This window comes from Oncorhynchus masou, chromosome 21, assembly GCF_036934945.1.
Source record: "Oncorhynchus masou masou isolate Uvic2021 chromosome 21, UVic_Omas_1.1, whole genome shotgun sequence".
Lineage (NCBI taxonomy): Eukaryota > Metazoa > Chordata > Actinopteri > Salmoniformes > Salmonidae > Oncorhynchus > Oncorhynchus masou.
The window spans coordinates 45,202,651-45,214,771 of record NC_088232.1 but is presented as its reverse complement, the minus strand read 5'-3'; the positions used below and the strand labels follow the sequence as shown (position 1 = coordinate 45,214,771).

General features: G+C 50.9%; 1 protein-coding gene and 2 pseudogenes across 1 annotated transcript; all 3 read right to left on the bottom strand.

The window, feature by feature from the left end:
• Positions 1-4,938: 4,938 nt before the first annotated feature.
• Positions 4,939-6,625, bottom strand: LOC135507416 (trichohyalin-like; annotated as a pseudogene).
• Positions 6,626-8,942: 2,317 nt separating this feature from the next.
• LOC135507415 (trichohyalin-like) lies at positions 8,943-10,592 on the bottom strand (the record flags this gene model as incomplete). The annotated part of the gene is made up of 3 exons (XM_064926959.1): positions 8,943-9,107; positions 9,194-10,170; positions 10,277-10,592. Coding segments are annotated over 3 exons (1,458 nt in total), but the record flags the coding sequence as incomplete, so codon positions are not given.
• Positions 10,593-10,804: 212 nt separating this feature from the next.
• LOC135507414 (trichohyalin-like) overlaps positions 10,805-12,121 on the bottom strand; it is a 38,195-nt pseudogene continuing 36,878 nt past the window's right edge.

The following is a 12,121-nucleotide window of genomic DNA, read 5'->3' as shown; positions in this document are numbered from 1 at the left end:
ATCTAATGGCAGAATTAGAACATACACATATCTAATGGCAGAATTAGAACATACACATATCTAATGGCAGAATTAGAACGTACACATATCTAATGGCAGAATTAGAACATACACATATCTAATGGCAGAATTAGAACATACACATATCTAATGGTCAGAATTGAACGTACACATATCTAATGGCATTATCTAATGGCAGAATTAGAACATACACATATCTAATGGCAGAATCTAAGCAGAATTAGAACATACACATATCTAATGGCAGAATTAGAACATACAAATGTCTATCGAATGGCAGAATTAGAACGTACACATATCTAATGGCAAAATTAGAACATACACATATCTAATGCAGAATTAGAACATACACATATCTAATGGCAGAATTAGAACATACACATATCTAATGCAGAATTAGAACATACACATATCTAATGCAGAATTAGAACGTACCAATATCTAATGAAGAATTAGAACATACACATATCTAATGGCAGAATTAGAACATACACGTATCTAATGGCAGAATTAGAACATACACATATCTAATGGCAGAATTAGAACATACACATATCTAATGGCAGAATTAGAACATACACATATCTAATGCAGAATTAGAACATACACATATCTAATGGCAGAATTAGAACATACACATATCTAATTTGCAGTCCATAAAGATGGGTAAAGTATGTCTCCTTTGTTACAAGTCATAGCATGTCAAGTCATAGCAGTTAGCAATAAATCAAACTTTTTGAAAGGCCCTGTTCGAAAACAATGACCTTGTCTGGCCACATATCTGGTATTACATTTGACCTAACAGTCTTTCACCCTGACTTTTAGCTTGGAGGCCTCAGCCATCATTAACCTAACACAGAGATGGTCAGTCAGCCACAAAAATGCCATGGAGGTGACCCAATCTGATCCAGAATAACATGACCCTCCTCCCTAGGAGACCACCATTCAAGGTCCATGATTGGTGGATTCGAGTCTAGATGACAAACTAGTGATGTCATTCAAAATAAATGAATAGTACATTGACAACATAACGTTGACTTATGCAGGTTCACAGTGACTCGTGCTCCATGTCATAATTATGTTCTAAACTACATCACATTCATTTTTACCTCAATCTCCAGTCCAGAACATATGTTTCCGAGAGCCTGTTAAACTACCCTCAGACAAAAATATACTAAGGCTAGCAGGCTAGTGCTTGGCTCCTATTAGCATTGCCCTCTGTATCACTCCTATATGGGGTCTATCCTAGCATGTTGGCGACCTGACCTCCATGTTGAAAACTACACCCTGATGCATGCGTTGACTTCCTGCCCTCATTCCTCCGTGTGAGGTAAGAGCATGAGAGTGTGAGTAAGACCGTGGTGGAATGTATGGTTCACATTAGGAGGCTGTAGAGACCGGTGGACTCTCTCTACAGTTCGGTTGCCCTAGGTTAATTGGCTCTGTTGTTGCCCTAGGCTACGCTTGCTCTGTGAGTTTTTCAAACCCCCAACTGCTCAGGCATATAATGCACTCAGATGGTATTAATTAACTATTCGTCGGAATCCAGTCATTAATTATGTGTTTACCTCATGGTTTCAGATTCAGATTTGATCAAATGGTACACACCTTGGAATGACAGCATTGCATAAGGGTTTGGCTATTTGAGCTATGCGAATGTGGGAGTCCTTCAAATGAATGTCAATCTTTCCCCAGCATGGTACAGAGTGGTTTACAGAAATCTCTTTGGTGTGCAGACCAAAGAAAAATATTTACTGCCATTTTATGAGATTCTAATAAAAGGAGGGTTCAATTCTGTCAGGTTGCAGGTACATCCTCGTAAAACAGTCAAACATAACAGGAAATGATCAACATGTTTGAAAGGAGGACAATAAATCTTAAAAAGGAGGTCCTTAAATGGAAACAGTTTAAGTTGATGGACAGTACTAGAGGTCTAGGGACTAATTTAATGAGCCGAACCACCTTGAGATGTGCACTAAAAACACAGCAAGTTGAACCACCAATTCCAGGGAAAACGTTGGTGTGATTAGGTAGGAATGTATTTTCTGGCGAGGAGGGTGAATGTGATTATTTGGTGCAGTACCGTACCGCCTTGGAAAAGATCCCTCCATTATTAGGGAGGCATATTGGGACAGAGTAACAGTTATGTGTACTGCAGTATGTCAGGTCATGTCAACCTAAAGATTGAGGTCAGATGAGTTGTCACAGCTTCAGGGGGCCATTATACGAATGCAGAAACACTAATATCATAATAGTGGTCCACGAACAGTGTTTTCAATCCACTCCTCTACTCTCCTCTCATCTCCTCTCCTCTCCTCTCCTCTCCTCTCTTCTGCGCCCCCTCTCCTCTCCTCTGCGCCACCTCTCCTCTCCTCTACTCTGCCCAACCTTTCCTCTCCTCTCTTCTCCTGTCCTGTCCACTCCTCTGCGCCACCTCTCCTCTCCTCTGTGCCACCACTCCTCCCCTCTCCTCTCCTCTCCTCTCTGCTCTTCTCTTCTCTTCTCCCCTCCTCTCCTCTCTTCTCTTCTCTTCTCTTATCTTCTCTTCTCCTCTCCTTTCTTCTCTTCTCTTCTCTTCTCTTCCCCTCTCCTGTACTTTCCTCTCCTCTCCTCTCCTCTCCTCTCCTCTGCGCAACCTTTACTCTCCTCTCCTCTCTTCTCCTCTCCTGTCCTCTCCTCCGCGCCACCTCTCCTCTCTTCTCATCTCCTCTCCTCTCCTCTTCTCTTCTCTTCTCCTCTCATCTCATCTCTTCTCCTCTCCTCTCCTCTCCTCTCTTCTTCTCCTCTCCTCTCCTCTCCTCTCTTCTCTTCTCTTCTCTTCTCTTCTCCTCTCCTCTCCTCTCCTCCCTCTCCTCTCCTCTCTCCTCTCCTCTCCTCTCCTCTCCTCTCCTCTCCTCTCTTCTCTTCTCCTCTCCTCTCCTCTCCTCTCCTCTGCGCCACCTCTCCTCTTCTCTCCTCTGCACCGTCTCTCCTCTCCTCTGTGCCACCTCTCCTCTCTTCTCTTCTCTATTCCTCTCCTCTCCTCTCCTCTCCTCTCCTCTACTCTACTCTACTCTACTCTCCTCTCTTCTCCTCTCCTCTCCTCTCCTCTCCTCTCCTCTCTTCTCTTCTCTTCTCCTCTCCTCTCCTCTCCTCTCCTCTGCGCCGTCTCTACTCTCCTCTGTGCCACCTCTCCTCTCTTCTCTTCTCTTCTCTTCTCCTCTCGTCTCCTCTCCTCTCCTCTGCGCCACCTCTCCTCTCCTCTCCTCTACTCTGCCCAACCTTTCCTCTCCTCTCTTCTCCTGTCCTGTCCACTCCTCTGCGCCACCTCTCCTCTCCTCTGTGCCACCACTCCTCCCCTCTCCTCTCCTCTCCTCTCCTCTCTGCTCTTCTCTTCTCCCCTCCTCTCCTCTCTTCTCTTCTCTTCTCTTATCTTCTCTTCTCCTCTCCTTTCTTCTCTTCTCTTCTCTTCTCTTCTCTTCTCTTCTCTTCCCCTCTCCTGTACTTTCCTCTCCTCTCCTCTCCTCTCCTCTGCGCAACCTTTACTCTCCTCTCCTCTCTTCTCCTCTCCTGTCCTCTCCTCCGCGCCACCTCTCCTCTCTTCTCATCTCCTCTCTCCTCTCCTCTTCTCTTCTCTTCTCCTCTCATCTCATCTCTTCTCCCTCTCCCTCTCCTCTCCTCTCTTCTTCTCTCTCTCTCCTCTCCTCTCCTCTCTTCTCTTCTCTTCTCTTCTCTTCTCCTCTCCTCTCCTCTCCTCTCCTCTTCTCCTCTCCTCTCCTCTCTTCTCTTCTCCTCTCCTCTCCTCTCCTCTCCTCTGCGCCACCTCTCCTCTTCTCTCCTCTGCACCGTCTCTCCTCTCCTCTGTGCCACCTCTCCTCTCTTCTCTTCTCTTTTCCTCTCCTCTCCTCTCCTCTCCTCTCCTCTACTCTACTCTACTCTACTCTCCTCTCTTCTCCTCTCCTCTCCTCTCCTCTCTTCTCTTCTCTTCTCTTCTCCTCTCCTCTCCTCTCCTCTCCTCTCCTCTGCGCCGTCTCTACTCTCCTCTGTGCCACCTCTCCTCTCTTCTCTTCTCTTCTCTTCTCTTCTCTTCTCCTCTCCTCTCCTCTCCTCTCCTCTCCTCTGCGCCACCTCTCCTCTCCTCTACTCTGCCCAACCTTTCCTCTCCTCTCTTCTCCTGTCCTGTCCACTCCTCTGCGCCACCTCTCCTCTCCTCTGTGCCACCACTCCTCCCCTCTCCTCTCCTCTCCTCTCCTCTCCTCTCCTCTCTGCTCTTCTCTTCTCCCCTCCTCTCCTCTCTTCTCTTCTCTTCTCTTCTCTTATCTTCTCTTCTCCTCTCCTTTCTTCTCTTCTCTTCTCTTCTCTTCTCTTCCCCTCTCCTGTACTTTCCTCTCCTCTCCTCTCCTCTCCTCTCCTCTGCGCAACCTTTACTCTCCTCTCCTCTCTTCTCCTCTCCTGTCCTCTCCTCCGCGCCACCTCTCCTCTCTTCTCATCTCCTCTCCTCTCCTCTTCTCTTCTCTTCTCCTCTCATCTCATCTCATCTCTTCTCCTCTCCTCTCCTCTCTTCTTCTCCTCTCCTCTCCTCTCCTCTCTTCTCTTCTCTTCTCTTCTCTTCTCCTCTCCTCTCCTCTCCTCTCCTCTCCTCTCCTCTCCTCTTCTCCTCTCCTCTCCTCTCCTCTCTTCTTCTCCTCTCCTCTCCTCTCCTCTCTTCTCTTCTCTTCTCTTCTCTTCTCCTCTGCACCGTCTCTCCTCTCCTCTGTGCCACCTCTCCTCTCTTCTCTTCTCTTTTCCTCTCCTCTCCTCTCCTCTCCCTCTACTCTACTCTACTCTACTCTCCTCTCCTCTCTTCTCCTCTCCTCTCCTCTCTTCTCTTCTCTTCTCCTCTCCTCTCCTCTCCTCTGCGCCGTCTCTACTCTCCTCTGTGCCACCTCTCCTCTCTTCTCTTCTCTTCTCCTCTCCTCTCCTCTCCTCTCCTCTCTTCTCTTCTCTTCTCTTCTCCTCTCCTCTCCTCTCCTCTTCTCCTCTCCTTTCCTCTCCTCTCTTCTCTTCTCTTCTCTTCTCCTCTCCTCTCCTCTCCTCTCCTCTCCTCTTCTCCTCTCCTCTCCTCCCCTCCTCTCCTCTCTTCTCTTCTCCACTCCTCTCCTCTCCCCTGCGCCACCTCTCCTCTTCTCTCCTCTGCGCCGTCTCCACTCTCCTCTGTGCCACCTCTCCTCTCTTCTCTTCTCTTCTCTTCTCCTCTCCTCTCCTCTCCTCTCTTCTCCTCTCCTCTCCTCTCCTCTCTTCTCTTCTCTTCTCTTCTCCTCTCCTCTCCTCTCCTCTTCTCCTCTCCTTTCCTCTCCTCTCCTCTCCTCTCCTCTCTTCTCTTCTCCTCTCTTCTCCTCTCTTCTCTTCTCCTCTCTTCTCTTCTCTTCTCTTCTCCACTCCTCTCCTCTCCTCTCATCTCCTCTCCTCTGAGCCACCTCTCCTCTACTCTCCTCTCTTCTACTCTCTTCTCTTCTCATCTCCTCTGTTCTCTTCTCCTCTCCTCTCCTCTCTTCTCTTCTCTTCTCTTCTCTTTTCCTCTCCTTTCCTTTCCTTTCATCTCCTCTCCTCTCCTCTGCGCCTCCTCTCTTCTCTTCTCCTCTCCTCTGCGCCACCTCTCCTCTCCTCTGTGCAACCTCTCCTCTCCTCTCCTCTGCACCACCTCTCCTCTCCTCTCTTCTATTCTCTTCTCTTCCCCTCTCATCTCCTTTCCTCTCCTCTCCTCTACCTCTTCTCTTCTCCTCTCCTCTCCTCTGCGCCTCCTCTCTTCTCCTCTCTTCTCCTCTCCTCACCTCTCCTCTCCTCTCTTCTCTTCTCTTATCTTCTCCTCTCCTCTCCTCTCTTCTCTTCTCTTCTCTTCTCTTTTCTCTCCCCTCCCATCCCCTCCTCTCCTCTCCTCTCCTCTCTTCTCTTCTCCTCTCCTCTCCTCTCCTCTCTTCTCTTCTCCTCTCCTTTCCTTTCCTTTCCTCTCCTCTCCTCTGCGCCTCCTCTCCTCTCCACTCTTCTCTTCTCCTCCCTCTCCTCTGTGCCACCTCTCCTCTCTTCTCTTCTCTTCTCCTCTCCTCTCCTCTCTCCTCTCTTCTCTTCTCTTCTCTTCTCCTCTTTTCTCCTCTCCTCTCCTCTACTCTGCGTCACCTCTCCCCTCTTCTCTTCTCCTCTCCTCTCCTCTCCTCTTCTCTTCTCTTCTCCTCTCCTCTCCTCTCCTCTCCTCTCTTCTCTTCTCTTCTCTTCTCTTCTCCTCTCCTCTCCTCTCCTCTCCTCTCTTCTCTTCTCTTCTCTTCTCTTCTCCTCTCCTCTCCTCTCCTCTCCTCTCTTATCTTCTCTTCTCTTCTCTTTTCCTCTCCTCTCCTCTCCTCTCTTCTCTTCTCTTCTCTTCTCCTCTCCTCTCCTCCCCTCTCTTCTCTTCTATTCTCCCCTCCTCTCCTCTCCTCTCCTCTCCTTTGTGCCTCCTTTCTTCTCCTCTCTTCTCCTCTCCTCTGCGCCTCCTCTCCTCTCTTCTCTTCTCTACTCTCCTCTCCTCTCCTCTCCTCTCCTCTCCTCTCCTCTCTTCTCTTCTCCTCTCTTCTCTTCTCCTCTCCTCTCCTCTCCTCTCTTCTCTTCTCTTCTCTTCTCCCCTCCTCTTACCTTTGCTTTCCTTTCCTTTCCTTCCTTTCATTTCCTCTCCTCTCCTCTGCACCACCTCTCCTCTCCTCTGCGCCACCTCTCCTTCCTCTCCTCTCCTCTCCTCTTCTCTTCTCTTCTCTTCTCTTCTCCTCTCCTCTCCACTCCTCTCCTCTCCTCTCCTCTCTTCTCTTCTCTTCTCTTCTCCTCTCCTCTCCTCTCCTCTCCTCTCCTCTCTTCTCTTCTCTTCTCTTCTCTTCTCTTCTCCTCTCCTCTCCTCTCCTCTCCTCTCCTCTCTTCTCTTCTCTTCTCTTCTCCTCTCCTCTCCTCTCCTCTCCTCTCCTCCTCTCCTCTCCTATCCTCTCTTCTCTTCTCTTCTCTTCTCTTCTCCTCTCCTCTCCTCTCCTCTCTCTCTTCTCTTCTCTTCTCTTCTCTTCTCCTCTCCTCTCTTCTCTTCTCTTCTCCCCTCCTCTCCTCTCCTCTCCTCTCCTTTGTGCCTCCTCTCTTCTCCTCTCCTCTCCTCTCCTCTGCGCCTCCTCTCCTCTCTTCTCTGCTCTCCTCTCCTCTCCTCTCCTCTCTTCTCTTCTCTTCTCCTCTCTTCTCTTCTCCTCTCCTCTCCTCTCCTCTCCTCTCTTCTCTTCTCTTCTCTTCTCCCCTCCTCTCCTCTCCTCTCCTTTCCTTTGCTTTCCTTTCCTTTCCTTTCCTTCCTTTCATTTCCTCTCCTCTCCTCTGCACCACCTCTCCTCTCCTCTGCGCCACCTCTCCTCTCCTGTCCTCTCCTCTCTTCCTCTTCTCTTCTCTTCTCCTCTCCTCTCCTTTGTGCCTCCTCTCTTCTCCTCTCTTCTCCTCTCCTCTGCGCCTCCTCTCCTCTCTTCTCTTCTCTCCTCTCCTCTTCTCTCCTCTCTTCTCCTCTCCTCTGCGCCCTCCCTCTCCTCTCTCTTTTCTTCTCTCCTCTCCTCTCTCTCTCTCTCCTCTCCTCTCCTCTCCTCTCCTCTCCTCTCTTCTCTTCTCCTCTCTTCTCTTCTCTTCTCTTCTCCTCTCCTCTCCTCTCCTCTCCTCTCCTCTCTTCTCTTCTCTTCTCCCCTCCTCTCCTCTCCTCTCCTTTCCTTTGCTTTCCTTTCCTTTCTTTCCTTTCCTTTCCTTTCATTTCCTCTCCTCTCCTCTTCACCACCTCTCCTCTCCTCTGCGCCACCTCTCCTCTCCTGTCCTCTCCTCTCTTCTCTTCTCTTCTCCTCTCCTCTCCTTTGTGCCTCCTCTCTTTTCCTCTCTTCTCCTCTCCTCTGCGCCTCCTCTCCTCTCTTCTCTTCTCTCCTCTCCTCTCCTCTCCTCTCTTCTCTTCTCCTCTCCTCTCCTTTCCTTTCCTCTTCTCCCCTCTGCGCCTCCTCTCCTCTCTTCACTTCTCCTCTCCTCTCCTCTCCTCTCCTCTCTTCTCTTCTCTTCTCTTCTCTTCTCCTCTCCTCTCCTTTCCTCTTCTCCACTCTCCTCTGCGCCTCCTCTCCTCTCTTCTCCTCTCCTCTCCTCTGTGCCACCTCTCCTCTCCTCTGCGCCACCTCTCATCTCCTCTCCTCTCTTCTCTTCTCTTCTCTTCTCCTCTCCTCTCCTGTGTGCCTCCTCTCCTCTCTTCTCCTCTCCTCTCTTCTCCTCTCCTCTCCTCTCTTCTCCTCTCTTCTCCTCTCCTCTGCGCCTCCTCTCCTCTCCTCTCCCCTCTCCTCTCCTCTCCTCTCCTCTCCTCTCCTCTCCTCTCCTCTCCTCTCTTCTCTTCTCTTCTCTTCTCTTCTCTTCTCTTCTCTTCTCCTCTCCTCTCCTCTCCTCTCCTCTCCTCTCCCTCTCCTCTTCTCTTCTCTTCTCTTCTCTTCTCTTCTCCTCTCTCTCTCCTCTCCTCTCCCTCTCCTCTCCTCTCCTCTCCCTCTCTTCTCTCTCTTCTTCTCCCCTCCTCTCCTCTCCTCTCCTCTCCTTTGTGCCTCCTCTCATCTCCTCTCTTCTCCTCTCCTCTGCGCCCTCCTCTCCTCTTTTCTCTTCTCTCCTCTCCTCTCCTCTCCTCTCCTCTCCTCTCCTCTCCTCTTCTCTTCTCCTCTCCTCTCCTCTCCTCTCCTCTCTTCTCTTCTCTTCTCTTCTCTTCTCCTCTCCTCTCCTCTCCTCTCCTCTCTTCTCTTCTCTTCTCTTCTCTTCTCCTCTCCACTCCTCTCCTCTCCTCTCTTATCTTCTCTTCTCTTCTCCTCTCCTCTCCTCTCCTCTCCTCTCTTCTCTTCTCTTCTCTTCTCCTCTCCTCTCCCCTCTCTTCTCTTCTCTTCTCCCCTCCTCTCCTCTCCTCTCCTCTCCTCTCCTTTGTGCCTCCTTTCTTCTCCTCTCTTCTCCTCTCCTCTGCGCCTCCTCTCCTCTCTTCTCTTCTCTACTCTCCTCTCCTCTCCTCTCCTCTCCTCTCTTCTCTTCTCCTCTCTTCTCTTCTCCTCTCCTCTCCTCTCCTCTCTTCTCTTCTCTTCTCTTCTCCCCTCCTCTTACCTTTGCTTTCCTTTCCTTTCCTTCCTTTCATTTCCTCTCCTCTCCTCTGCACCACCTCTCCTCTCCTCTGCGCCACCTCTCCTTCCTCTCCTCTCCTCTCCTCTTCTCTTCTCTTCTCTTCTCTTCTCCTCTCCTCTCCACTCCTCTCCTCTCCTCTCCTCTCTTCTCTTCTCTTCTCTTTCTCCTCTCCCTCTCCTCTCCTCTCCTCTCCTCTCCTCTCCTCTCTTCTCTTCTCTTCTCTTCTCTTCTCTTCTCCTCTCTCCTCTCCTCTCCTCTCCTCTCCTCTCTCTTCTCTCTCCTCTCTCTCCTCTCCTCTCCTCTCCTCTCCTCTCCTCCTCTCCTCTCCTATCCTCTCTTCTCTTCTCTTCTCTTCTCCTCTCCTCTCCTCTCCTCTCTTCTCTTCTCTTCTCTTCTCTTCTCCTCTCCTCTCTTCTCTTCTCTTCTCCCCTCCTCTCCTCTCCTCCTCTCCTCTCCTTTGTGCCTCCTCTCTTCTCCTCTCCTCTCCTCTCCTCTGCGCCTCCTCCTCTCCTCTCTTCTCTTCTCTCCTCTCCTCTCCTCTCCCTCTCTTCTCTTCTCTTCTCCTCTCTTCTCTTCTCCTCTCCTCTCCTCTCCTCTCCTCTCCTCTCTCTTCTCTTCTCTTCTCCCCCTCCTCTCCTCTCCTCTCCTTTCCTTTGCTTTCCTTTCCTTTCCTTTCCTTCCTTTCATTTCCTCTCCTCTCCTCTGCACCACCTCTCCTCTCCTCTGCGCCACCTCTCCTCTCCTGTCCTCTCCTCTCTTCCTCTTCTCTTCTCTTCTCCTCTCCTCTCCTTTGTGCCTCCTCTCTTCTCCTCTCTTCTCCTCTCCTCTGCGCCTCCTCTCCTCTCTTCTCTTCTCTCCTCTCCTCTTCTCTCCTCTCTTCTCCTCTCCTCTGCGCCTCCTCTCCTCTCTTTTCTTCTCTCCTCTCCTCTTCTCTCCTCTCCTCTCCTCTCCTCTCCTCTCCTCTCTTCTCTTCTCCTCTCTTCTCTTCTCTTCTCTTCTCCTCTCCTCTCCTCTCCTCTCCTCTCTCCTCTCTCTCTCTTCTCTTCTCTCCTCTCCCTCCTCTCCTTTGCTCTCCTTTCCTTTGCTTTCCTTTCCTTTCTTTCCTTTCCTTTCCTTTCATTTCCTCTCCTCTCCTCTTCACCACCTCTCCTCTCCTCTGCGCCACCTCTCCTCTCCTGTCCTCTCCTCTCTTCTCTTCTCTTCTCCTCTCCTCTCCTTTGTGCCTCCTCTCTTTTCCTCTCTTCTCCTCTCCTCTGCGCCTCCTCTCCTCTCTTCTCTTCTCTCCTCTCCTCTCCTCTCCTCTCTTCTCTTCTCCTCTCCTCTCCTTTCCTTTCCTCTTCTCCCCTCTGCGCCTCCTCTCCTCTCTTCACTTCTCCTCTCCTCTCCTCTCCCTCCTCTCTCTCTTCTCTCTCCTCTCTTCTCTTCTCTTCTCTTCTCCTCTCCTCTCCTTTCCTCTCCTCTTCTCCACTCTCCTCTGCGCCTCCTCTCCTCTCTTCTCTTTCTCCTCTCCTCTCCTCTGTGCCACCCTCCCTCTCCTCTCCCACCTCTCATCTCCTCTCCCTCTTCTCTCTTCTCTCTTCTCTTCTCCTCTCCTCTCCTGTGTGCCTCCTCTCCCTCTCTTCTCCTCTCCTCTCTCTCTCTCCTCTCCTCTCCTCTCTTCTCCTCTCTCTCTCTCCTCTCCCTCTCCTCTTCTCTTCTCTTCTCTCCTTCTCTTCTCTTCTCTCTCCTCTCCTCTCCTCTCCTCTCCTCTCCTCTCTCTCCTCTCCTCTCTTCTCTTCTCTTCTCTTCTCTTCTCTTCTCTTCTCTTCTCTTCTCCTCTCCTCTCCTCTCCTCTCCTCTCCTCTCTTCTCTTCTCTTCTCTTCTCTTCTCTTCTCTTCTCCTCTCCTCTCCTCTCCTCTCCTCTCCTCTCCTCTCCTCTCCTCTCTTCTCTTCTCTTCTCCCCTCCTCTCCTCTCCTCTCCTCTCCTTTGTGCCTCCTCTCATCTCCTCTCTTCTCCTCTCCTCTGCGCCTCCTCTCCCTCTCTTCTTTTCTCTCTCTCTCCTCTCCTCCTCCTCTCCTCTCCTCTCCTCTCCTCTCTTCTCTTCTCTTCTCTTCTCTTCTCTTCTCCTCTCCTCTCCTCTCCTCTCCTCTCCTCTCTCTCTCTTCTCTTCTCTTCTCTTCTCCCCTCCTCTCCTCTCCTCTCCTTTCCTTTGCTTTCCTTTCCTTCCTTTCCTTTCCTTTCATTTCCTCTCCTCTCCTCTGCACCACCTCTCCTCTCCTCTGCGCCACCTCTCCTCTCCTGTCCTCTCCTCTCTTCTCTTCTCTTCTCTTCTCCTCTCCTCTCCTCTCCTTTGTGCCTCCTCTCTTCTCCTCTCTTCTCCTCTCCTCTGCGCCTCCTCTCCTCTCTTCTCTTCTCTCCTCTCCTCTCCTCTCTTCTCTTCTCTTCTCCTCTCCTCTCCTTTCCTTTCCTCTTCTCCCCTCTGCGCCTCCTCTCCTCTCTTCACTTCTCCTCTCCTCTCCTCTCCTCTCCTCTCCTCTCTTCTCTTCTCTTCTCTTCTCTTCTCCTCTCCTCTCCTTTCCTCTTCTCCCCTCTCCTCTGCGCCTCCTCTCCTCTCCTCTCTTCTCCTCTCCTCTCCTCTGTGCCACCTCTCCTCTCCTCTGCGCCACCTCTCATCTCCTCTCCTCTCTTCTCTTCTCTTCTCTTCTCCTCTCCTCTCCTGTGTGCCTCCTCTCCTCTCTTCTCCTCTCCTCTCCTCTCTTCTCCTCTCCTCTCCTCTCTTCTCCTCTCTTCTCCTCTCCTCTGCACCTCCTCTCCTCTCTTCTCCTCTCTCCTCTCCTCTCCTCTCCTCTCCTTTCTTCTCTTCTCTTCTCTTCTCTTCTCTTCTCCTCTCCTCTCCTCTCCTCTGCGCCTCCTCTCCTCTCTTCTCCTCTCCTCTCCTCTCCTCTGCTCTCCTCTGCAACACCTCTCCTCTCCTCTGCGCCACCTCCTCCTCCTCCCTCTCTCTC